Here is a 23779-nt window from a genome sequence, read left to right as displayed (position 1 = left end):
TCCTTCACCAACTCCCAGAGTTCACTGAGACTCACGTCCATCGAGTCAGTGATGCCATCCAGCCATCTCATCCCCTGTCGTCCCCTTCTCCTCCTGCCCCCAATCCCTCCCAGCATCAGGGTCTTTTCCAATGAGTCAACTCTTCGCATGAGGTGGCCGAAGTACTGGAGTTTCAGCTTTAGCATCATTCCTTCCAACGAAATCCCAGGGCTGATCGCCTTCAGAATGGACTGGTTGGATCTCCTTGCAGTCCAAGGGACTCTCAAGGGTCTTCTCCAACACCATAGTTCAAAAGCATCAATTCTTCAGCGCTCAGCCTTCTTCACAGTCCAACTCTCACATCCATACATGACTACTGGAAAAACCATAGCCTTGACTAGATGAACCTTTGTCGGCAAAGTAATGTCTCTGCTTTTGAATATGCTATCTAAGTTAGTCATAACTTTGCTTCCAAGGAGGAAGCGTCTTTGAATTTCATGGCTGCAGTCACCATCTGTAGTGATTTTGGAGCCCAAAAAAATAAAGTCTGACATTGTTTCCACTGTTTCCCCATCTATTTCCCGTGACGTGGTGGGAACGGATGCCACGATCTTCGTTTTCTGAATGTTGAGCTTTAAGCCAACTTGTTCACTCTCCACTTTCACTTTCATCAAGAGGCTTTTTAGTTCCTCTTCACTTACTGAATTCTCTTAACTCTTGCTTGTCTGTAAGACTTTTGATTTCTCCATTAAATCTGATAGAGAGGTTTGGTGGGTAGAGTGTTCTAGGTTGTAGGTTCTTCCCTTTCATCAAGTGAAATGTATCGTGCCATTCCTTTTGGGCTTGTAGAGTTTCTGTTGAGAAGTCAGCTGATACTCTCATGGGACTTCCCTTCTATGTTATTTGTCTTTTTGCCCTTATTGCTTTTAATATTTTATCTTTGTCTTTAATTTTTGTCAGTTTGAGTACTATGTGTCTTGGTGTGTTCCTCCTTGGGTTTATCCTGCCTGGAACTCTCTGTGCTTCCTGGACTTGCTTGACTATTTCCTTTTCCTATGGTAGGGAAGTTTTCAGCTATAGTCTTCAAATGTTTTCTCAGGTCCTTTCTTTCTTTCTTCTCCTTCTTCTTTTCCTTTCCTTCTTCTCCTATAATGTGAATATTGGTTGTTTAATGTTGACCCAGAGGTCTCTCAGGCTGTCTTCCTTTATTTCATACTTTTTTCTGTATTATTCCATTTTGCAGCAGTGATTTCCACCGTTCTGTCTTCTAGGTCACTTATCTGTTCTTTTGCCTCAGTTATTCTGCTATTGATTCCTTCTAGTGTGTTGCTCATCTCTGTTTGTTTGTTCTTTAGTTTTTCTAGGTCTTCGGTAAACATTTCTTGCATCTTCTCAATCCTTGCCTTCATTCCTTTTCTGAGATCCTGGGTCATCTTCACTGTCATCATTCTGAATTCTTTTTCTGGAAGGTTGCCTATCTCCAGTTCATTCACTTCTTTTTCTGGGAATTTATCTTGTCCCTTCATCTGGGACATAGTCCAATTTCTTTTCATTTTGGTTAGCTTTCTGTGATTGTGGTTTTCGAGGCTGTGGGATTATAGTTCTTGCTTCTTCTGTCTGCCCTCTGGTGGGTGAGTTTAAGAGGCTAGTGCAAGCTTCCTGATGGGAAGGAAGGACTGGCTGTGGGGAAAACTGGGACTTGCCCTGGTGGGCAGGGCCATGCTCAGTAAAGAATCCAATTGTCTGCTGATGGGTGGGGCTGTGCTCCTTCCCTGTTAGTTATTTGGCCTGAGGCGACTCAGTCATGGAGTCTGTAGGCTTTGTGTGGGTGTTAAGTTGCTTCCTGGTGAGTGTTAAGGGGCCTCCCTGGTGGCTCAGAGGGTAAAGTGTGGCCGGGGTTCGATCCCTGGATTGGGAAGATCCCCTGGAGAAGGAAATGGCAGTCCACTCCAGTACTCTTGCCTGGAAAATCCCATGGATGGAGGAGCCTGGTAGGCTACAGTTCATGGGGTCACAAAGAGTCGGACATGACTGAGTGACTTCACTTGCACTTTAAGTTGCTTCAGTCACGTCTGACTCTGTGACTGTATGGACTGCAGCCTGTCAGGCTCCCCTGTCCATGTGATTCTCCAGGCGAGAATACTGGAGTGGATTGCCATGCCCTCTTCCAGGGAATCTTCCCAACCCAGGGATCGAACCTGTGTCTCTTACCTCTCCTGCATTGGCAGTTGGGTTTTTACCACCGGTGCTAGCCGGCAAGCTCTGTGGTGGGGCTGATGGCGACCTCCAAGAGGATTTGCCCCAACGTGTGGCCAACACGTGCCTCCCAGGACTGGTGCTGCTGGTGCCTGAACCTGTGGCAGGCCACTGACCACCCATCCTGTGCAGGAGACCCTCTCACACTTGCAGGAAGGTCTGGCTGAGCCTCCTGTAGGGCCACTGCTCCTTTCCCCTGGGTCCTGGTGCACAGCAGGTCTGTTTGTGCCCTCCTAGAGTGGGGTTTCTATTTCCCCTAGTCCTGTGGAGGTCATGTAATCAAATCACATTGGCCTTCACAGTCAGTCTCTGGGGATTCCCAGTCTTTTGCCGGATCCCTGGGCTGGGAAGCCTGATGTGGGGCCTAAAGCCTTCACAGCAATGACAGATCTCCAGTGTGGGCGCCCACCTGGCGGGTGTGAGCTTTGCTTTTGTTGTGATTGCACCCCTCCTGCTGTCTCGTTGTGGCTTCTCCTTTGTCCTGGGAAGTGGTGGTTTTTTTTTTGGTGGGTTCCAGTGTCCTCCTGTTGATGGTTGTTGAACGGCTAGTTGAGATTTTGGTGTTCTTGCAGGAGAAGATGAGCTCACATCCTTCTACTCTGCTTGAACCATTTTTGTAAGATGTATTTTTAATACTAAAATAAATGAATAATCTTTGCTAGTTCATTTTATCATTTTGAAAACAAGACTAGGTTTATTCTTGAAGGCAGGAATTTTATTCTTATCTCTGACAGTATTCCCATTCACTGTGGTTTCGGTTTCATTGACAAAACCCTAATCTAAGATGTATGCTCTTTTTGAAAATGCTAATTGTTTTACAAGTTGAAAGCAGAACCTTTGGAAAACTCAGAAATCTTCCTCGACGTGATTTTACCCGGAACATTGATCCTTGTTTTAGGAATTACTGTTGTAAGTGATTCAAACTTGGAGATAGGTTTTGGGGGTTGGGAAGAGGTGGGCAGAGGACTGGATCATTGAGGCTGCGTTTCGGAAACTGGAGCTGGGGCCCGTCTCTGCCTGCTCTGCCCTGCCTTGTCTGGTGGAGATGCTGAGCAGTCGTCCGCTTTGTCTTAACAGTTCAGCACAAGCGGAGGTTTCTAGGAAGCTATCTGATGAGAGAGTAGGTGTGATGATGTTAGCCTGAGGGAATTTTAAGTGATTTTTAACTCAGGGAGTGGGTAACTTTCATTTGAAAATTTCACTCGAGCCTTGGTATAAAAGGAAAGAATTGGAGGCAGAAATATGGTGAGTGGAGATGCTGTCTCCATAGTCCAGGACAAAGGAAACAGGCTCAGGTGGAGATGGGAGTATGATTTAGAAATATTTCCTACAGGGATTGAAGAGCTGTTTATAAATATTTTGCTGGTGTTTCTGTCTGCTTGCTTTCATTTAGCAAACATGGGTTGATTAGGAATCATGCTACATGGATTGACAGGAGCAACTGAAAAAGCCTAGACTGTCTGATTCATCTGTTTTCAGAAAATTGATTTTGAAATATCTAAATCAATTATTTTAACCATTTTAGAGCATAGCTTTAGTTCTGAACCATGAAACCTCTTGAACAATGAAAATGACATTTGTAAAGAGATTTGACATTAGCAGATATAGGTGTAGTAAAGTGTTTTATTTATAAAACCTTGATAAAATTTTCTTGTCATGAACTAGTAGACTTAACATTTTTGGGGGATACTAAGAGTCTTTTGGTTGCACTGAAATTGCAGCAGACTGTCTCACTTTATTAACTGTTCATATGTTTTGACTCACAGAATTAGGATTTTTCATTATTATTAGATACAATATATAAAAATGACTCCATATTTTGCATTTTGGTCAACATTTTTTCACAATATAGTATTTATTAGATGTTTTTAAAGCAATAGTTTTATTTATAAAATGTTGAAAATTAGGTTTGATGAATTAAATTAATTGATGAATTACTTTTAATTAACAAAATGATTAAAGAGACAGGTTACCCTATATATATGCTGAAGCTGAAACTCCAATACTTTGGCCACCTGATGCAAAGAGCTGACTCATTTGAAAAGACCCTGATGCTGGGAAAGATTGAAGGTGGGAGGAGAAGGGGACGACAGAGGATGAGATGGTTGGATGACATCACCGACTCTACGAACATGGGTTTGGGTGAACTCCGGGAGTTGGTGATGGACACAGAAGCCTGGCGTGCTGCAGTCTGTGGAGTCGCAGAGGGTCAGAAACAACTGATAGCCTGTATAAAACCAGAGGATATCCTTCAGTTTCTTTTTTTGTCTTAAGAAGGTTCTCTTTTGTGAATTATCAAATGGTTTATTAGTAGAATACAAGAGCTATATATTTGATACAGTTGAATCCAAAAGAAATCTTTTACTTTTGGTGTTTTATTTAGGTGACTTAAGTATCTTATTACTTTGAATGAATGTTTTAAATTTCTTTAGTTCAAATTCTTGTAGAATAAGAGGACTTCCTCAAGAAAAGAGAGAAATATAGATACAGGGACATATAATGTTAATATTATTGCACTCAAATATATCAGAGGCTCACATTTCCATGATACACTTTCAGCCTGACACAGTATTTAGGAATAAGGCTTTGGCTCTTACGTTTTGTTTATAGATCAATTGGGGGTCATATTTCAGTGCTGAATACTTTGAATTGCCTTCATATCAGTTCAGTTCAGTCACTCAGTCATGTCCGACTTTTCGAAACCATGGACTGTGGCATGCCAGGCTTGCGTGTCCATCACCAACTCCCGGAGTTTACTCAAACTCATGTCCATAGAGTCGGTGATGCCATCCAGCCATCTCCTCCTCTGTTGTCTCCTTCTCTTCCTGCCTTCTATCTTGCCCAGCATCAGGATCTTTTCCAATGAGTCAGTTCTTCACATCAGGTGGCCAAAGTATTGGAGTTTCAGCTTCAGCATCAGTCCTTCCAATGAATATTGGATTTCCTTTAGGATGGACTGGTTTGATCTTCTTGCAGTCAAAGGGACTCTCAAGAGTCTTCTCCAACACCATAGTACAAAAGCATCAGTTCTTCGGCACTCAGCTTTCTTTATAGTCCAACTCTCATATCCATGCATGACTATTGGAAAAACCATAGTTTGACTCGATGGATATTTGTTGGCAAAGTAATGTATTTGCTTTTTAATAAGCTGTCTAGGTTGGTCATAACTGTTCTTCCAAGGAGCAAGTGTCTTAATTTCATGGCTGTAGTCACCATCTACAGTGATTTTGGAGCCCCCAAAAATAAAGTCTTCCACTGTTTCCATTATTTCCCCATCTATTTGTCATGAAGTGATGGGGCCGGATGCCTTGATCTTCATTTTTTGAATGATTAGTTTGAAGCCATTGTTTTCACTCTCCTCTTTCACTTTCACCAAGAAGCTCTTTAGTTCTTGTTCACTTTCTGCCATAAGGGTGGTGTCATCTGCATATCTGAGGTTATTTATATTTCTCCCCGTAATCTTGATTCCAACTTGTGCTTCATCCAGCCCAGCGTTTCTCATGATGTACTCTGCATATAAGTTAAATAAGCAGGATGACAATATACAGACTTGATGTACGCCTTTCCCGATTTGGAATGAGCATGTTGTTCCATGTCCAGTTCTAACTGTTGCTTCCTGACCTGCATACAGATTTCTTAGGAGGCAGGTCAGGTGGCCTGGTAGTCCCATCTCTTGAAGTATTTCCCACAGTTTGCTGTGATCCACACAGTCAAAGGCTTTGGCATAGTTAATAAAGCAGAAATAGATGTTTTTCTGGAATTCTCTTTCTTTTTTGATGATCCAGCGGATGTTGGCAATTTGATCTCTGGTTCCTCTGCCATTTTAAAATCCAGCTTGAACATCTGGAAGTTCATGGTTCATATATTGTTGAAGCCTGGCTTGGAGAATTTTGAGCATTACTTTGCAAGAGTGTGAGATGTGTGAATTGCCTTAATATGGTTTCTTATAGTAACATTGTTGTCAAAATGAAGGAATCAGTGTTTGTTTGTGTGTGTATGTATGTGTATGCATACACTTCTGCATGTAACCAGTTTCACAGTGGCTGAGCTATAAATGAAAGTCTCTCTCCCTAATTTCTTCATCATCCTAGGATTCAGTGCTACATGATTGGTTGTTATAGATTTAGAAGTTTTTCCATTTTTATTTTCAAAGATAATATTTTTGTGACCAGAGGCTTTTTCATGAACTCAGGTGGATGCTTCCCTCTTACTCTCTGTTTTGCCCCCTTTTTGTTTACTTCCAGACTCAGGACATATGTAAGATTGACTCTGTAAAGCTCAGGTCATATGGTTAGCTTTAATGAAAGAATGGATCAGCTTTCTTTAAAATTCTTTGATTTAAAAATTGGGAAAAAGTGTCCTTAAGTTTTAGGAACACCCTCTCCTTCCATTCTCTTGTCCCCATTTTGCATTTATTATTCAAATAAGTTCAGTCTGAGGCCTTTGGTGTGGTTATTCACCCACTTCTCTGCTTTCAGTTAACAGCCAGGTCCTTGCCTGCCGTGCAGTCCGACGAGAGACTCCAGCCTCTGCTCAACCACCTCAGGTAACAACACAAAGGCACCCTGTCGTGCGTGCAAGTGCCCCTCCAGCACAGCGGGTAAAGCACCGCTGTGGGTGAAGCGCCTTGCAGGGCTAGAAACTTTACAAAGGTTTTCTTTTCCTCTTCTTTCTTCCCCCCTTTAATTCTGTGATTTAAGTTCTTAGTGCCATGTGCTTGTTACCCTTAACTTCAGTGTACTATAGAAAGTTCTTTTAATTGAATAAAAGTGTGTAGAACTGGTTGTTAAGTTAAAATGAGTAGCGATGACTGACTTGAGAAAGGTTTCAAAGGGAATGAGCCAATTTCTTAACTGTGAGACTAAGGCAGACTTGAGGAACCTGCATATGTTTTATTGGGAGTAGTTCAGATAAGTTTTATTTGTTTTCTAAATTGAAAAAAAAATTATCCTCATTATTTAAAAAGCAAACTTAGAAAATATGGAAAAGGAGGAAGAAAAGCATGTCATCACTATACTATTATGTAATTAGCTATTTTTTTCATTTTTTATGTTACTAAAATCTCTTGAAAAGCTTAATTTTATTTTCTTGTATGGTTATCCTATAGTGTATTTATCGTTCATTATGGAGTATTTAGACCACTGTTCATTCTTTTCACTAGTACAAAAAATATTGTATGTAAATCTTTATCTGTATTTTTGATCATTTTCTTAGCATAGGTTTTCAAAAGTGGAATTTGTCAAAGTTTATGAATCATTTTAAAGGTTTAAGTATATTTATTTCTTTTTCAAAAACCTTATTCTACTTATGCTCTCATATTGTACAAGATCCTCCATGTTGCTGTACCATGAACAGATGGGACAGTGAAAACAGTTGCTAATTTAATAGGTTTACCATAGAGATACTATTGGTATCATGTACCTTGCATTGACTGTATTAAGAGTGATTTTAAAACATTTTAATTATCCATTTTATTTTAAAGTAATTTTAATTCTCTGTATCTTTGCCTATTTATTGATAGCATTTCTTGGTTTTATTTGATCTTATGTACTTTAGATATAAATACCAGCTTCCCTGGTGGCTCAGCGGGTAAAGAATCCCTCTGTAATGCAGGAAACACAGGAGACATGGATGGGTTTGATCCCTGGGTTGGAAAGATCCCCTGGAGGAGGAAATGGCAACCTACTCCAGTATTCTTGCCTGGAGAATCCCCATGAACAGAGAAGCCCGGCAGACTACAGTAACATAGGGTCACAAAGAGTCAGACAGGACTGAGCAAATGAGCACAGACTTTAGATATAAAGGGTAGTAACTCTTCATTGTTTTTGTTACAAAGATTTTTTTCTGAAAGTTTTTTTTATTATGTTGCATTATCTAGCATGCCTAAATTTTCAAGTTTTATGTAGCTAAGCACCTTTAGTGTTTTCCTTTATGGTTTCTTTTTATTCTTCTGAAACCTAGAGTGCCACTGCTTGGTCAGAAATTGGCCTGGAGTTTATTTCCAGTATCTTTCAGTCCTCCCCCCTGCCTCCCCAGTCGGTCCCTCTTTTCCTCCTCTCCTGCCATCTCTGCAGTGGGGAGGGTGGGGTCCAGGCGAACACCTCTTGAGGGACTGGGAGCAGCCTGAATACTGCACAGTTGTTAACCTTCCTGAGAGCTCTGTGTCCTGGAGGTATCCTCCTCCCATCCCAGCCCCACTCCAGTGTCTCCCTCTGGTGCCAGCTTTGCCCTCTCTGTACTGTTTCACGTCATCACTGCAGGGATTCTGTTACTTCTCAGTTTAAAAGGATTTTGTCTCCCCATTTTCCCATGGGATGAGGTGAGAACACCTCAGCCTGGCATACAAGGTCCTTCAGGAAGGAACCGGCCTGACTCTGGACTTCGTCTCAGTGCTGACACCCTGACTTCTTCTGCCAGTGGGGCCCCTGGGGCTCTTCCCGAGTGCCAGGCTTGTGCTTGCCTCCTGCGGGGACTGCTCTTCCCCCTTCCTCTACTTCTGTGACCCGCCTAAAGACCACTTGTCTTCATTTGCCTCCTCTGATGACCTCTTCCAGACCACCTGGTTCTCACCCTACTCCTGCCCAGTGTCCATTCGTGTTTTCACGTGTGTTCCTGTAATAACCAGTGGCTCCTCTGTCACAGGACTTGTGCTGTTGTCATTGCTTGCTTCTTCATCTGATTTCTCCAGTAAAGTATGAGAGCTGCAAAGTGCCTTTCATGATAGGTCTTCCATATGTTTTGTTGAATAAATGAATATATATCATACCAGTGATATTTTTAAAAATAGTTTTTTCATTTATTTATAACTGTGCTAGTTCTTTGTTGCTTTGTGTGGGCTTTGTCTTGGTTGAGGTAAGTAGGGTCTGCTCTTTGTTGAGGTGTGAGGGCTTCTCATTGCCGTGGCTTCTCTTGTTGCTGCGCACAGGCTCGAGGGTGTGTGGGCTTCGGAAGTTGCAGCTCTCAGGCTCCCGAGTGCGGGTTCAGTAGTTGTGGTGCAGGGGCTCAGTAGCCCCGTGGCGTGTAGGATCTTCCCGGACCAGTGAATGAACCCACGTCCCTGCATTGGTAGGTGGATTCTTACCCACTGTGCCACCAAAGAAGTGCTGTTTTGTTGCTTTTTTCCTGCATAAAGTTCTTATAATTTATATAATTTATAAATTATATTATTACAGTTCTTTCTTCTGTAAAACCACTAATTCAGAAGACATAGACCTAAAGGATTGGATCTTACCTCCAGTCAGTGCTCAGTCCTGTGCAATAATGGTGGATTCCTCTTCCTCTACCCCAGTCTGGTCATTGTCAACAAGAATTTAGATTAACTACTGACACTTCTTGAGTCCTTGAAACATGCAGAAACTGTACATTCATTTAGGGCTTTCATTCTCTGTGGAATTCACTCATGGCTGGTTGCCAGGCAACCAGGGCTGGATGCTACATGTAATATGCACCAACCGATGTTGCTGTTTTTATTATTATTTAATCAAATGGTTTCTTGTTTTATTACCATGTCAGAGTCATCTGTATGTAGCTGATGTGCATAGTTTGTGGCTTCCTATTATACAAAGTAACCTTGTGAAAGTCTTTCAAGCATACTGAATTGTCTCTTTAGGCTGTTTAAATATAATGTTTTTCTCTTACCTTATTTTTGCTTAGGTCAAAATAGGAAAGAGTACTGTTTAGTTTGAAAGATGATAATGATAATCTTGTTAGAAAAAATAATCATCATTCATTTGTATGAACTGTATAGTTTAAATATAACCTAGAGAGGAAGAACATTAGGAGGTTGAAATTGAAATCATTATTAGGTATAATTTTGTTTAGTGCCTTTAATGATCAAAGAGGAATGATGAGTAGCATTTTCATTAAGTTTGTCAATAAAACTAATATGGTGGATGACACCAATACCTGTAAAAATGAAAGTAGCTATAGGGAAATTGTCAAGTCATTTTACAGGATTTAGACATTGAAAGAGAATTATTATAACATTTTTCCAACCTAGTAATTTGGGATATTGCTTAACAATATACATAATTCTGAGAATGTAGAGGCATTGTGCCCAGATTTTCTTAGCTGAACTTACTTCTATAGTTAAAAGTTAAATTATCCACAGGAAAGCATTTTGCTTCAATCTCTTATGGAAATGCAAGCTCTTCATTAGTGGCATCCCATCAGGAACTGAGTGCCTATATTGTGCTTGGAATAAAAAAATGACACAATTTCTGTTCTCAAGAAATTTGCATTTTGATTTCATTTAAGTGTGTTTAGTTTCATTTAAGAGGTTTATGAATGTAACGTGTTAAGTGCCTGTGGCAGAAGGTAGTAGAACAAAATGGTGAATATGTTTTTCAAATAAATTCTTGGTGAAAATGAAAAATGTGTTTTATTTTTACTTAGAAAAACTGAAGGAAATTTTTGGCCAACCCAATAAAATTTGGAAAAATAGAAACGAATTCTGCCTCACTAATATAGTTGCTGCTAGGTTTTTGTTGTAATCGTTGTGATCTCTGTGCATATTTTTATGTAATAAAAATTTAAATGGTTAAACTTTAAAAACATTCATTTTCACTTAATATATCATACCTATTATGATAAAGGAGATTACTTTTCACGGCTCTAATTTTAAGTGATTTGTAATACTTAGTTGAGGATGTATATATCTATCTTTACATCACCATTCCCATTTCACTGGATATTCTTAGGCTTTCTTTGTTGCCTAAGCCTGTGAAGAAAAATTGCAGACTCTGCGGCGTCTGCGGCCAGGTGAGGGCCTGGTGGAGAAGGGGCGCTGCGCTGATCCGTGAGGAGGAGGTGTCGCCCAGCAGCAGGCAGGGCGGGGAGTGGGGCGCCTTCCTGGGGCAGGAGAGGCGAGAGAGTGGCCATGCGCCTAGCAAGGGAAGCAGTCACTTGACGAAGACAGAATTCAGAATAATGAATTTTAAACCTTATAGTGCATCTGGATTAGAATTTTATTGTAGCCCTAACAAATTATCAGAAATTGAATGGATCAAAACAGCACTTACTTTTTTCATACAGGTCAGAAGTGTGACTTGGGCCTCCCCAGGCTAAAATCGAGGTGTCAGCAGGGCTGTGGTTCCTGTTGGAGGCTCGGGGGCAGAATCTGCTGCTGCGCTTATGTGCGTTGTTGGCTGGGTTTGGTTCCTTGTGGAGGTGGGCCTGAGGTCCTCCGCCCCTTGCAGGCTGTCGCCAGGGCCACATTCCTGCCTCTGCCGCCCTTGCCCCCATGGCCGCTCTGTGGTCCTCACGTGTGGTCCCCTGCCTCAGCCAGCAGTGGTGCCCCAGTCCTTCTCATTTATCAAGGGTGACTTATTTGGCTGCATATCTGCCTCCTCCCAGAGAAAGCTTTCTGCTTTATAGGCTCATGTGGTTGGATAGTCCACATGGAGACCCAGGAGAATCACCCCACCTCAAGGTCCCTCATCTTAATTACATCTTAATTACATCTTCAGTGGCCTTTTTGCTATGTAACCTATCGTGTTTATGGGTGAACATCTTTGGAAGCCATTGATCTGCCTATTACAGTGAGGGTTTTCTCTTGGATTGAAGACAGCTTTTAATATTATTCACTTTCATCAGTTTTACAAGTAAACCACTTCATTTATGTACAATACTGAATTACCCTGGGGTTTTATAGTTAGGTCACTTTGTTAGCTTAACATGTTGGAAAGTTGAAAAAATGGTTAACAGTGATTTTTATAAGAATATAAAGTACTGATTTTCTTTTCAGTGATATAGAAAGAAGATAGGAAAATCTTTCTTTGCTTGTTCAACTGGCCATCCAGCCGAGGCAAATAGATACCTTTGTAAATAGTAGACTTTGTAGTGAGATTGTATGTACTGGCTGTGACTTGGGAGTAGATTCAGGGTCACAAATCTTTTAGCATCTGAAGAATTAGTTTTGTTTATCATTGATTTAACACACGGGGACTACTTGGTGCCAGATATGATGTTAGGTTCTCGGGATACGTGTTCACTTCTGATCTTACAGAACTGATTGTTGGTCAGAAAAGGGAGAATCTTGACTAAAGTAATTACAGTAAATTATGGTGGCTGTTAGCGTAGGAGTGGCCCCTGACTCTGGGCTCACGGCCCCCACAGCACTGCGTCCATGCAGCTTGTTCCCAACCAGAGGGTCAAGTGTCCGTTCATTGCGAGTCCAGGGTTTCTTAGGCATTTATGCGTTGCGGATGCTGTCAGTCTTCCTGGAAAGCAAAGTTTATGATTATTTATGTTTTTCAAGTAGTTTCATTGCCTGTAGTTATTAAATTTCCCATTCTTTACTCTTTGATTTTCTTTACAATATTGATTGTCCTATAGTTAAGTAACAAAGAAAGTTATTTTATACTGTGTTAGGCATAAAGCCCTAACAAAGTACAAAATGGTGATGATACTATGGGAAACAGTTTTCCTTAAAAGCCTGGGAAAACGTTGTGGTAGTTACTGTGAAATATTAGCAGCTAAAGACTTTGCAGTGGAACTTTCTGTGATGATGGAAGTGTTCTGTACCCACACCACTCAACCCAGTAGCCAGCAGCTGCTTAGGCTGTTGAGTGCTTGAAGTATAGCTCCTGTGTTTTCATTTAAATTCATTTTTAAATGGTCGTAACTGATGCGTATTGGATTGGACAGCATGTTTCTCTGTCATACTTGAAATGTGTTTAGATAATCATGTATTTTAAAAAGTACAATAACGGTTTTTAGATGAATGGATTTGGATTTCTCAGTCTGTGATGGCTGTGCCCGTGGTCCTGGGGTGTGGGGTGCTGAGCTGCGGCAGCCCCGTCCCCGGGGTAGGTGGGCCCATCACCTGGAGCCGTCCCCCGTGCTGGCCTTGCTGGAGGAGCGCGGTCGGGGTGTTCAGGCTACCCAGGTGGTGAGCTGCCTGGTGCCACATGTGACCTGTGGGAATTTTGCAAGTCTACGTGTTTGTGTCCTGGTAACCGGACGCAATTCACGGTAAAAAGGAAACTAAATTTGATAGATTGGGCTGAGGTAAGCCAGACGGCCTGGACTCACCAAAGGTGAATGGTGCCCTCTTAGCTGTTCGTAGCTACCGTGTAGAAAGCAGCTCTAAAAAGATAATACAAAGGGAATAAGAAGCCCGTTTGTAGTTGAGCCCCTGTGGTCCTCCGTGGGCAGCAGACACATCGTCCACAGGAGGCCCCTGGGGACCTGGGTCATAGGGCGAGCTGGGTCCTCAGCCTCACGGGGGCTCCTCCTGGTCGCCAGCCCGCATTCCTGGGCCTCTGTGACGCTCTCAGTTCTGTTTGCTGTGCAGCAGTGTCGCTGGCCAAAATGGTCGTTTTTACGTGTTCATTTGATTTTGGTGTTTGTCTGGGGTGTATGTTCCATGAGAGCAAGGCGTCTGTCTGTCCTCCTGTTTTCCTCTTTCCCTGTTATTGCAACATGGCCGCACCTCAGGGAATCTCCTGGATGAGCCGGTGCTGGGAGAAGACCCCTTCAGGTTTTAAAATTTACCTCTCACTTAGGTTTCTTACGGAGAAGGCAGTGGAACCCCACTCCAGTACTTTTGCCTGGAAAATCCCATGGACAGAGGAACCTGGTGGGCTGCAGTCCATGGGGTCGCTAAGAGTTGGTCACGACTGAGCGACTTCACTTTCACTTTTCACTTTCATGCATTGGAGAAGGCAATGGCACTCCACTCCAGTACTCTTGCCTGGAAAATCCCAGGGACGGAGGAGCCTGATGGGCTGCCGTCTATGGGGTTGCACAGAGTCGGACACGACTGAAGCGACTCAGCAGCAGCAGCAGTAGGTTTCTTAAGCTACTAAATGTTGAGACTGGATGAGATGGTAGTTTAGACGAAACGGTGAATTTTGTCAATTCCAAGGGAAAGCTCTTGGAAACACTAAGTAAAGAAACACTCTATACTTTGTAGAAATTCAGTGCTGGTTTTGCCTTTTGTTCTGGGACTTGGGACTCTTTCTTGGAGTCGATAGCTAACTGGGGAGAGTCCTTTCTTTCTTTTTGTCTGTGTGATTTTAGAAAGACCCCATTTTTTTTCCTCCAGTGACATATACAATTGTTGAAGACTGTATTTAAAAACAGAATAAAACCAAATCTGTTATGAAACTCGCTGTTTTGATCTGTGGAATGAAAGCCTTAACATGATGAGCCATTGGTAATGCTGTGCAAGAGCAAAGGAGTGTGCAGAAAGTGTGTGACGGGGTCTTTGGATGTGACTTGTCATAATCATCCTCATTAGCTGTCCCCTTCATCTCCTCTCCTTCCAAAAACCCCACCAAACCCCAATCTCATGTTCCTGGTTTTCTCTTATTAGGGAACAGCTGTGAGGGGGCATTGTAGCATGCCTCAGCCTGTGACAGCCCATCTCAGAAACGTCCCATCCTCTGTGAATTGTAGGGAAAAGAGACAGTGACCGTCAGTTCAGTGTCTTAGTTCTTCTGGATATTAGAGCTTTATTTCACTCCCACCCATCCTCAGCCTTTCATAACCAGTCTCTCAGGCAACCTTTTCTTTATTGTAATCATTTGACCATCCTGGGTCAAAGTCCAGTCAAAACAGCCTCTACTTAGGGAGTCATGTACTTGCAGAATATGCTGAGAATGTAAAGGAATATAAAAAAATGTAGTCATGAAAGTAGAGATCTTTTGGAGGGGCTTTAAGTGTATATGGTGAAAACACCTGTGTAGTGTTGTAGAGCTACTATCTTAATAGGGATGTTATGTGTATACTTTGTTATAAATCAATTTTATTGAAGTATAATTTATGTACAATGAAATGTACTCATTTTAAGGGTGCAGTTCTATGACTTTTGACAATGTGAGGTACAGATATTTTTGATAGAAAAATGAAATGCATCTCAGTGCTCTTGCAGTTCATTGGACTGTTGCAGCTTAGAAATTGGAATGAATAAGAAAATATGGACCACATGGGAAAATATGAGGCCAGCCTGAAACAAGGAAGAGTAGTAATTGTAATGTTTGTAGTCCTTGCCTGATGTGGAAACCCATGTCAGCCTGGGTTTTTATTGGGTTTGTGTGCCTCTTGTCTCTTAGTTGTAAGGAAATATACATCATTATCCTTCTTATTGTCTGCTGGTAGTTTTTTAGAGAGAATTTTTTTTTTTTTTACACAAAATGGATTAAACTTCATGCTTATGGAAAAATAATTTACATTCAATTTATAATAGAATTTTATTGATTTTGTTCTCATTGGAGTAACTGCAGGCAAAATCACCTGGGCTAACATAAGTTGGATACCATTTTCAAGGGATTTAGATGTAGAAAGAAACTCATTCAATTTCAGTGGTGATAGCTGTTGAGTGAATTTTTCTGTGATACCCTCACAGCAGGAAATGATACATTGTAACTGTGGTTCCCTGATTTCCTGCCCACTGCTGAAATCGAGCCTGACAGGACTGTGCTTTCTGAATGTCTGAATAGCCTAGCTTAAGCAGTCAGAGTAATTTTTAATGCCAAAGTAGATAGAATTGTGACTGCAAAAGTAGATATATGGGTGACATACAAAACCTTTGTTTGCTCTTTCAAAATTGTTTTTCCATTTGTGCTGTGATTACACCTGAGTTTCTGTGAAAAGGCTGTATTGGAACTTGGTATGCTTTTATAGAATGATATAGGAAATTACAGTTCATTTTGAAAGATATATCAGCTTACTTTTTAATTTAAACAGAAATATGTTTCCTTAATGCAGAGGCCAGTTTTGATTACTTGTGATGCTTTCTTCACTGCTTTTTTATTTGATATCGGTTTTTAAATTATGATAACCTATAGCTGCCAGATGGAAAGGAGTAAACAGGAGTAAACGTCTTTCAAGACTACTGGTAGATAGTTGACACGGAAAGGAAATGTGTTTTATGTGTTACTGTTCTATGAACCTCAGAGTTTGTCTGTCATTGAGGAGGGAGGGCATGGAGATACTTTCTGAGGTTGGAAGGTGGGTTCTGTCCAGCCTGGGCCCCGGTCCTGTGGTCATACCTACCCCAGCATAGCTTCTTACAGATGAGAATGGAGAGTTGTGATTAAGTGTCTGTTGAGGCAGTCTGAGTGCAGGTTGGAAAAGAATTTCCAGACACAGAGAACTGCAGGAAAGAGTGAGTTTATTAAGAACAAAGAGCAGAGATAAAGTGGGCACTTTGAGCGCACAACTCCTGACAGGCCAGGGAGGGTTGACAGTTTTTGTGAGTTAGTAGCCAATTTTTATAGCCACAAGACAAAGAAAATTCCTGCTGGAAGGTTGGCTTTAGGTGATTGGTTGGGGTGCTAAAGGGTGTGGTGGTCAGGGGCTTTTGGCAATGGTAACAAAGAGGCCAAGTTAACTTCAGAGTGACCTTGGTTCAGCAGTGTTGAGGTGGACCATGAAGCCCAAAGACTCCCAGACAGAAATGTGCTACCCTCAACCCCTGAAGATTCAGGTTCATTCAGTTCAGTTCAGTCGCTCAGTCGTGGTCGACTCTTTGTGACCCCATGAACTGCAGCATGCCAGGCCTCCCTGTCCATCACCAACTCCCAGAGTCTACCCAAACCCATGTCCATTGAGTTGGTGATGCTATCCAACCATCTCATCCTCTACTGTCCCTTCTCCTCCTGCCCTCAGTCTTTCCCAGCATCAGGCTCTTTTTAAATGAGTCAGCTGTTTGCATCAGGTGGCCAAAGTATTGGAGTTTCAGCTTCAGCATCAGTCCTTCCAATGAATATTCAGGACTGATTTCCTTTAGGATAGACTGGTTGAATCTCCTTGTAGTCCAAGGGACTCTCAAGAGTCTTCTCCAACACCACAGTTCAAAAGCATCAATTCTTCAGCGCTCAGCTTTCTTTATAGTCCAACTCTCACATCCATACATGACCACTGGAAAAACCATAGCCTTGACTAGACAGACCTTTGTTGACAAAGGAATGTCTCTGCTTTTTAATATGCTGTCTAGGTTGGTCATAACTTTCCTTCCAAGGAGTAAGTGTCTTTTAATTTCATGGCTGCAGTCACCACCTGCAGTGATTTTTGGAGCCCAGAAAAATTAAGTCAGCCACTATTTCCATCGTTTCCCCATCTATTTGCCATGAAGTGATGGGACCAAATGCCATGATCTTTGTTTTCTGAATGTTGAGCTTTAAGCCAACGTTTTTGCTCTCCTCTTTGACTTTTATCAAGAGGCTCTTTAGTTCTTCTTCACTTTCTGCCATAAGGGTGGTGTCATTTGCATATCTGAAGTTATTCATATTTTTCCTGGCAATCTTGATTCCAGCCTGTGCTTCCTCCAGCCCAGCGTTTCTCATGATGTACTCTGCATAGAAGTTAAATAAGCAGAGTGACAATATACAGCCTTGATGTACTCCTTTTCCGATTTGGAACCAGTCTGTTGTTCCATGTCCAGTTCTAACTGTTGCTTCCTGACCTGCATACAGGTTTCTCAAGATTCAAGTTACCTCCAGGCTAATCAGAATTCATGAAATTCGTAGAAATGGCGAACTGTGGCTCAAGTTTGGAACCTTGATTCTCAAGCACAGTGCTGCGAAAACAGATATATTAAGAGTCAGCTGGAGTTGCAGCTTGTATTCCGAATATGACCAGCAGAGTCTGACCTAACTTGGCAGACAAGAGTCCGGACAGGTCAGCTGGCATTTCTCCAGGTGGACCTAGTCCTCACGGGAGGACCTTGGCAGCCTTGGTCACTGTCTGCTCTCTGCGACCATGCTGCTCAGGAGAAGCAGTGAGCACCACAGACATGAGCCAGATGTGTAATTTTAAATTACTTCAGTCTCATTGATTTTAGTAATAATCTTATTTAACTCACTTCAACATGTAATTGGTATGAAAATTTATTAATGAAATGTTTTACATTATTTTTTCATAGTAAGTCTTGGAAATCCAGTGCAGACTTTACACCCATAGAATGTCTTAATTCTGACTAAGCTGCATTTCAAGTACCCAGTTGCTACAGTTGGCTGGTGGCTACCATGTTGGACATGCAGCTTGGCACAGCTGGGTCCCACTGAAACCTGCAGTGTTTACAGTTGGAGTTTGGCACCGTGAAAACTTCCTAAGAGTATAGATATAGGTATAAGCTTCCAAATCATCAGGTTATTCAAAGACATCTAAATTCTACTTCAAGATTAAATATTATATGTGATAGTTTAAGGAAGATAGGAAAGGAGTTTGCTTTCTTCCTGATAATAAAGGGAAGAAACTGGTGAATGTTAACAGTAGAGAAAAGCAGTAGCCAAAATGTCTAGAGGCCTGGGTGATGATGAGTATTACAGTCTGACTGAGGTGTTGGCTACACTGGCAGGGCCCAGGCCGTGTCCAGGCCCAGCAGGATTGTGAAGCCCAGTGGTGAGAAGCCCCCTGAGTTTGAGTTGGGCATCTCCCAGGCCCTCCTGGAGCTGGAGATGAACTTGGACCTCGGGGCCCAGCTGCAGAAGCTGAACATCATGGCCACCAAGGAAATTGAAGTTGGTGGTGGTCAGAAAGGTATCATAATCTTTGTTCCCGTTCCTCAACTGAAATTTCTCCAGAAAATTCAGGTCCTGCTGGTATGTGAGCTGGAGAAGTTCAGTGGGAAGCGCGTTGTCTTTATTGCTCAGACGAGAATTCTGCCTAAGCAAACTCGAAAAAGCTGTACAAAAAAACAAGCAAAAACTACCCAGGAGCTGCACACTGGTAGCTTTGCATGACACCATCCTGGAGGACTTGGTTTTCCCAAGTGAGATTGTGGGCAGGAAAATCCGCATGAAGCCAGATGGCAGGCAGCTCGTAAAGCACAGCAGAACAGTGTGGAACCCAAGGTTTAACGTTTTCTGGTGTCTATAAGAAGCTCCTGGGCAAGGATATAAATTTTGAATTGCCAGAGCTTCAATTGTAAACAAATATGACTAAGTAAAATATTATTCACAATTTAAAAAAACAACTTGAGTGAAGAATCATGCAACAAAAACATCTCCTTTGATCCTCACTGTAGCCCATGGAGGGGATACTTTCGTGACCCCTTTTATGATCCCTGTTTCCCTGTAAGGAAATTGGAAGCAGAGTCAGCAGGCAGTAAGTGTAACAGCCAGAACTTGTGGGTCTGACCCCTGAGCTCCTCACCATCCTGCTTGGCTCTCCCTTACTCTGCTGTGCTCCCTGATTGCTTTGGGCAGATTGGACTTGGGAAAATTATGAAAGTACGGAAGAATTGTGGCTGATTCTTAAGCTGTTGCAGCTGTTCCACTCCTCCTGCTCCCTCCTTCAAGTTTCTTCCCAGGGCCGAGCAAGGGAAGTGATTAGAGAGCGATCACCTGTGTTGCCAGCTTGCGCCCTGGGGCCCCGTGTCTTGGGGCTTGGGGGTGGGGGCTCCCACAGACCACTGAGCAGAGGTGTGATGGCCGTCTCTGCTGAGTTCAGTGACACAGCAGAAAAGGGTTTTTTCCTTAGCCAGCTGATTTATCGTGAGACCCACAACCCACTTTCGTGTAATTTTTTCCTTTTGTTTCCGACTCTTATTTTCAGCACCCAAACCTGGCTCCCTATTGAGACCTAAAGTGCTTGTTATTGTCCTTAGTGGTTTGTTGAACCAGGCTTAGTTTTCTGTTGTTTCTACAAAGACCAGGCATGGGTCTGCCTTTCACAATCAGATGTGTGCAGTTGTGTATGTTTCAGAACTCTTTGTATAGCCACTTCATTTTTATTGTGTAAGTTCAGTGTTTGTGTGGTGGTGTTTGGAGCATTGGTTCCCTGTGGCTGTGACCGACTGTGCCTTCCTGTCTCATGATCCTCAGCCCCCTCCTCCCTAGATTTAATGGGACTGAAAATGGTATCATGTCAAATATGGTTACGTAAATATGTGTTATGAATATTTGAAAGTCTTTTCTCCCTTCAGCTTTAATTTGTTGAAACCTTTCTTAGCTTTACAATTTTCTGTTTATTGTGATTTTTAACTCTATTGGAAACCTAACTCTATTTACATGTTACTGTTTAATGAGCAAGATAATGTGGGAGGGGAAAGTTTCTCAGATGTGACTGAGTTTTAATTAAGTTGTATGTAGGCCTGTTGAACATGTAGGCAGATGCTTTTGTATATTTTGCGTACAATTAGTTCTCTTATTGTAGATGAATAACTTAGGACCATCACCTCAAAACAAAACAGAAAAAATAATCAAGGACAAACACTGAATTTCTTCCTTGTAAGCTAAGGGTTTGTTATACACAATTGCAAAATTTACTTTTCTCAGAAAGTATTATAATGCACAAGTTTAGGGTTTTAAAGGTTTTAAACTTGACAAGACCTTCATTGTCACTTGACAAGACAAAATCATTGAAGTCATGATTTAGCACTATGTTATTGCAAAAGGAGATAGGATTTGCCTTTTATCTTGATGGTTTTTGCTTGGAGACCTGTGTTTCATGGCCCACCCGCTCAGTTTCAGCTCTTTTTTTTCTCTCTTGCCTCTGCTTGTCTTTTTTGTGGCCTAACCCTACCTCTTCATCTATAAACTGTGAAATTTCCTTGGTTTCACTGATCTCTTTCTACTTGTCCACCTGATATGTGTAACCCTCTACTTGCTGAGAAAACAGACTCTTTTATTATCCCTAAATGTCACCTCTTTATCATGTGCTTACTTTTAAATGGTCCAGCAATGCTAATAAACTCACAATATGTACTTTTCTGAACCAGGTCAAAATTTAAGAGTGTTTTTAATGCAAATAAAATTGTTCAACTACAAATGGTAAAAACACTAAAACAACCAGGCCCGTGACTTTTCTGTTACTCCCTGACTGTGGTCTCCTGCTCGTCCCCTCTGCTGTCCAGGCCCACCCAGGTCACCTTCTTCTCTGGCCTTGAGCTGGCATGGCAAGTGTCTCTGATCAGCCTGGACACCGTGGTCAGTTGTCTCAATAGCATTCTCCGGACACTCAGAATTCTGGATGCTGCCCCTGAGCACCCCCTCTGTGGTGCCATTTTGGGGCTGCACATGATGGGTCCTCCCCCTGCTTTGAGAAGGGCCTGTTCTCTGCATCCTCGTCGGGGTTCTCAACACCTCGTCATGTTGCACTATTTGTATCATCTCTGGGCCCATCACGACTTTGTGACTCTTCCTTGGTCAAAAAAGTGCTTGATGAAGCATTGAAGAACTGTGCAGAGACTCCTGAAAGTTTATTTAAAAAAAAAAAAAGGGTAATTAGAAAAGGACAACTACTGTGATAGAGAAAGTCTGTTATAGAGAGTCTGACATTCTAATGGCCTTTAAAAAAATAAGGTTCGTTCTGGGTTTCTGCATTTCTCTAGTTCTCTTTGGTGAGTGCAGGTGTTTGTGTTGTTTGCACAGTGCAGTGTAACTGTACAATTATAGTGGACCCACGTCTTTATTCTCTGACTTTTTGGTAACTTGAGAAAAACGATACCATTTTACCTTCAGTGCCTTTCGCCAGACACTCTAGCAAATAGAAGATAAATTAGCATACAGGATGGAAATAAGTTACTCTCCACATTTATGGATGAACAACTTGGTGGTTCAGGTGGTGAAGAATCTGCCTGCAATGCAGGAGACCCAGATTTGATCCCTGGGTTGGGAAGATTCCCTGGGGGAGGGTGTGGCAACCCACACCAGTGTTCTTGCCTGGAGAATTCCATGGACAGGAGCAGAGGTTCATGGGGTTGCAAAGAGTCAGACACAACTGAACGACTAACGCACACAATTAATGCATAGTTGGACTTATCCTTTTTCTTTTTTACTTGTGCCAGATTAGTGGCTAAACTGAGAATTAAATCAAATTTTGACTTTTTAAGATTCTCTGATTAGTCATAAATTCCTCTTTATATTTGCCAGGATAATAATTAGTGAAATAATTTGAATTTTGTGACCCAATAAAATATTTTTTTGTCTACTGTGTTGAAAACGTGACATTTGTGTTGTGTCTCAATTTATTTTTCTATGGAAGGTTAAAACTAAGAAAGCTTTTATGCTGACTAAATCCCCCTTGTTAAAACTGTATATTAGTGATAGCAAGTATTTCTTAAAGCTGTGATTATTTACAATGGGCTGAAAAACAGTGTTTTTTGGTGTTTGTGTGTGTGTGTGTGTATCAAACCAATTAGAAATTGTTTTTACTTTTAAAAATTACAATAAAAAAGTAGCAAAACATTTGTATTAATTTTTCTCTATTACCCTAGTACAGTGATTAAGAAATATTTGTTCATAAAATTGATGAAGTTTTTAAAGTCATGAAACCAAGACAATATTTTGACAGTTCATGACACATGTTTTCACTCGTTAGTGTAGCAGCTGCGTTATTTGGGAGCTGTGTGACATGAAGCTGCCCCAGGCTCTGAGGGTGGCAGGAGGCGCCTCACTTGTCCTGGGCCTGTTGGGAGTCTCATCTCATAGCTCCCTCTGCACTTCCAAGTAAAAGCCAAGGGTCCTGTCTCATGAGCTAATGTGAGTTGTTCTTAAGGATTTTTATTCTTTTATGGCAGCACTATTTGTTCCTTTTTCTTTTGCCTTAATTGCCTACCTTTCTCTGTCTGTCTCTATCAAAGCACTGCTATTTTACAGTTTTTACAAAGACTTCTCTTGTCTGGAATATTATTATATTCTTCCAACTGATTTAAAATTGCTTAGTCCTTCCAATTTCTGCTTTCTTTCTCGAGTATAAACTGCTCATGTGAATTCTTTCCCCAGATAGTTTTATGGTTCTTTACTGTTTACAGACCATTGGATACACTGCTTCTCATGATTTCTCTTTCTTGTATCTGAAAATCCTCCCCACCTTGGCTTCACCTATCCATAACTAGTTCAAGTATGTATTAAATAGCTGTGGTGTACTGACTCCTTTAACAAGATACAGGCTAGCCTTTCTGATCCTGAATGAATGGGGGAGAAGTCTTATTCCCAGTACTTATGCTTCAGTTCTAAATTTCTGTCACTTTTCTTCTGAGAGTTCCACGCTTGCCCTTACTGGGTTGGCTGGTGGCCATCTTCCTGTCTATTCATAATGTTTTTAGAAATGTGATGTTGGACAGTTTCCTTATATTCTCTCTGTAATTATTTATACCCAGCAAATTCATTGTGTTTATCATTGCTACCATTCTCTTTTTAACTTTTTTCCTTGAAATTTGGCCCTTTTGCATATCCTATCAAAGCACTGAGGAAGCATTTTATACTGCCTTTTAGGTCCTTTTTATATACATCTTCTCTTTGTACTTTGTATACTGCATTAATCTGGGCTGAGAAAACTGTTTACTCATAACTATAATCATGTTTGTACATCATTTATATAAGGCTTTTATATTTGTTCATATATTTGAGCTGAAAAGTTCTGTTAGATGATTGTGATCAATTTATAGCCTAAGAAACGCAAGGGTCAAGGAGTGACCCAGCATCTCCTAACTGGGGGACGAATTCTCTCCAGGATCAGCTGCCTCCCTTCCCATCCTGTTTTGTTGTCCTCTGTACTTACTGGTCAAGACTGCCATAAGGCAGTTTTGTGTATGTACTGGAATATGTACATTCCAGTCTGTGTACTGGAATATGCTTTAGTGACTTTAGTT

The 23779-nt window shown here is 41.6% G+C and overlaps 1 protein-coding gene and 1 pseudogene across 3 annotated transcripts in view; both read left to right on the top strand.

Moving 5' to 3' along the window:
- The window catches only part of PRIM2 (DNA primase subunit 2), a 333721-nt gene that overhangs the window by 195523 nt on the left and 114419 nt on the right, over positions 1 to 23779 (top strand). For 2 of the 3 annotated variants that reach the window (XM_086370967.1, XM_086370966.1), the window contains exon 8: positions 6714 to 6781. In XM_086370967.1, coding sequence (XP_086227093.1) covers positions 6714 to 6781 — 68 coding nt within the window. Of the gene's footprint in view, positions 1 to 6713; positions 6782 to 9407; positions 10610 to 23779 lie in introns of those variants that run through there. The other variant, XM_086370968.1, reaches the window with a different exon arrangement.
- LOC147346511 (small ribosomal subunit protein eS7 pseudogene) lies at positions 18533 to 19251 on the top strand (annotated as a pseudogene).

The sequence above is a fragment of the Bos grunniens genome, chromosome 23, assembly GCF_055505025.1.
Source record: "Bos grunniens cultivar Pamir isolate PY7600 chromosome 23, Bosgru_T2T1.0, whole genome shotgun sequence".
In the NCBI taxonomy this organism is placed as follows: domain Eukaryota; kingdom Metazoa; phylum Chordata; class Mammalia; order Artiodactyla; family Bovidae; genus Bos; species Bos grunniens.
This window is presented reverse-complemented; position numbering and strand designations above follow the sequence as displayed.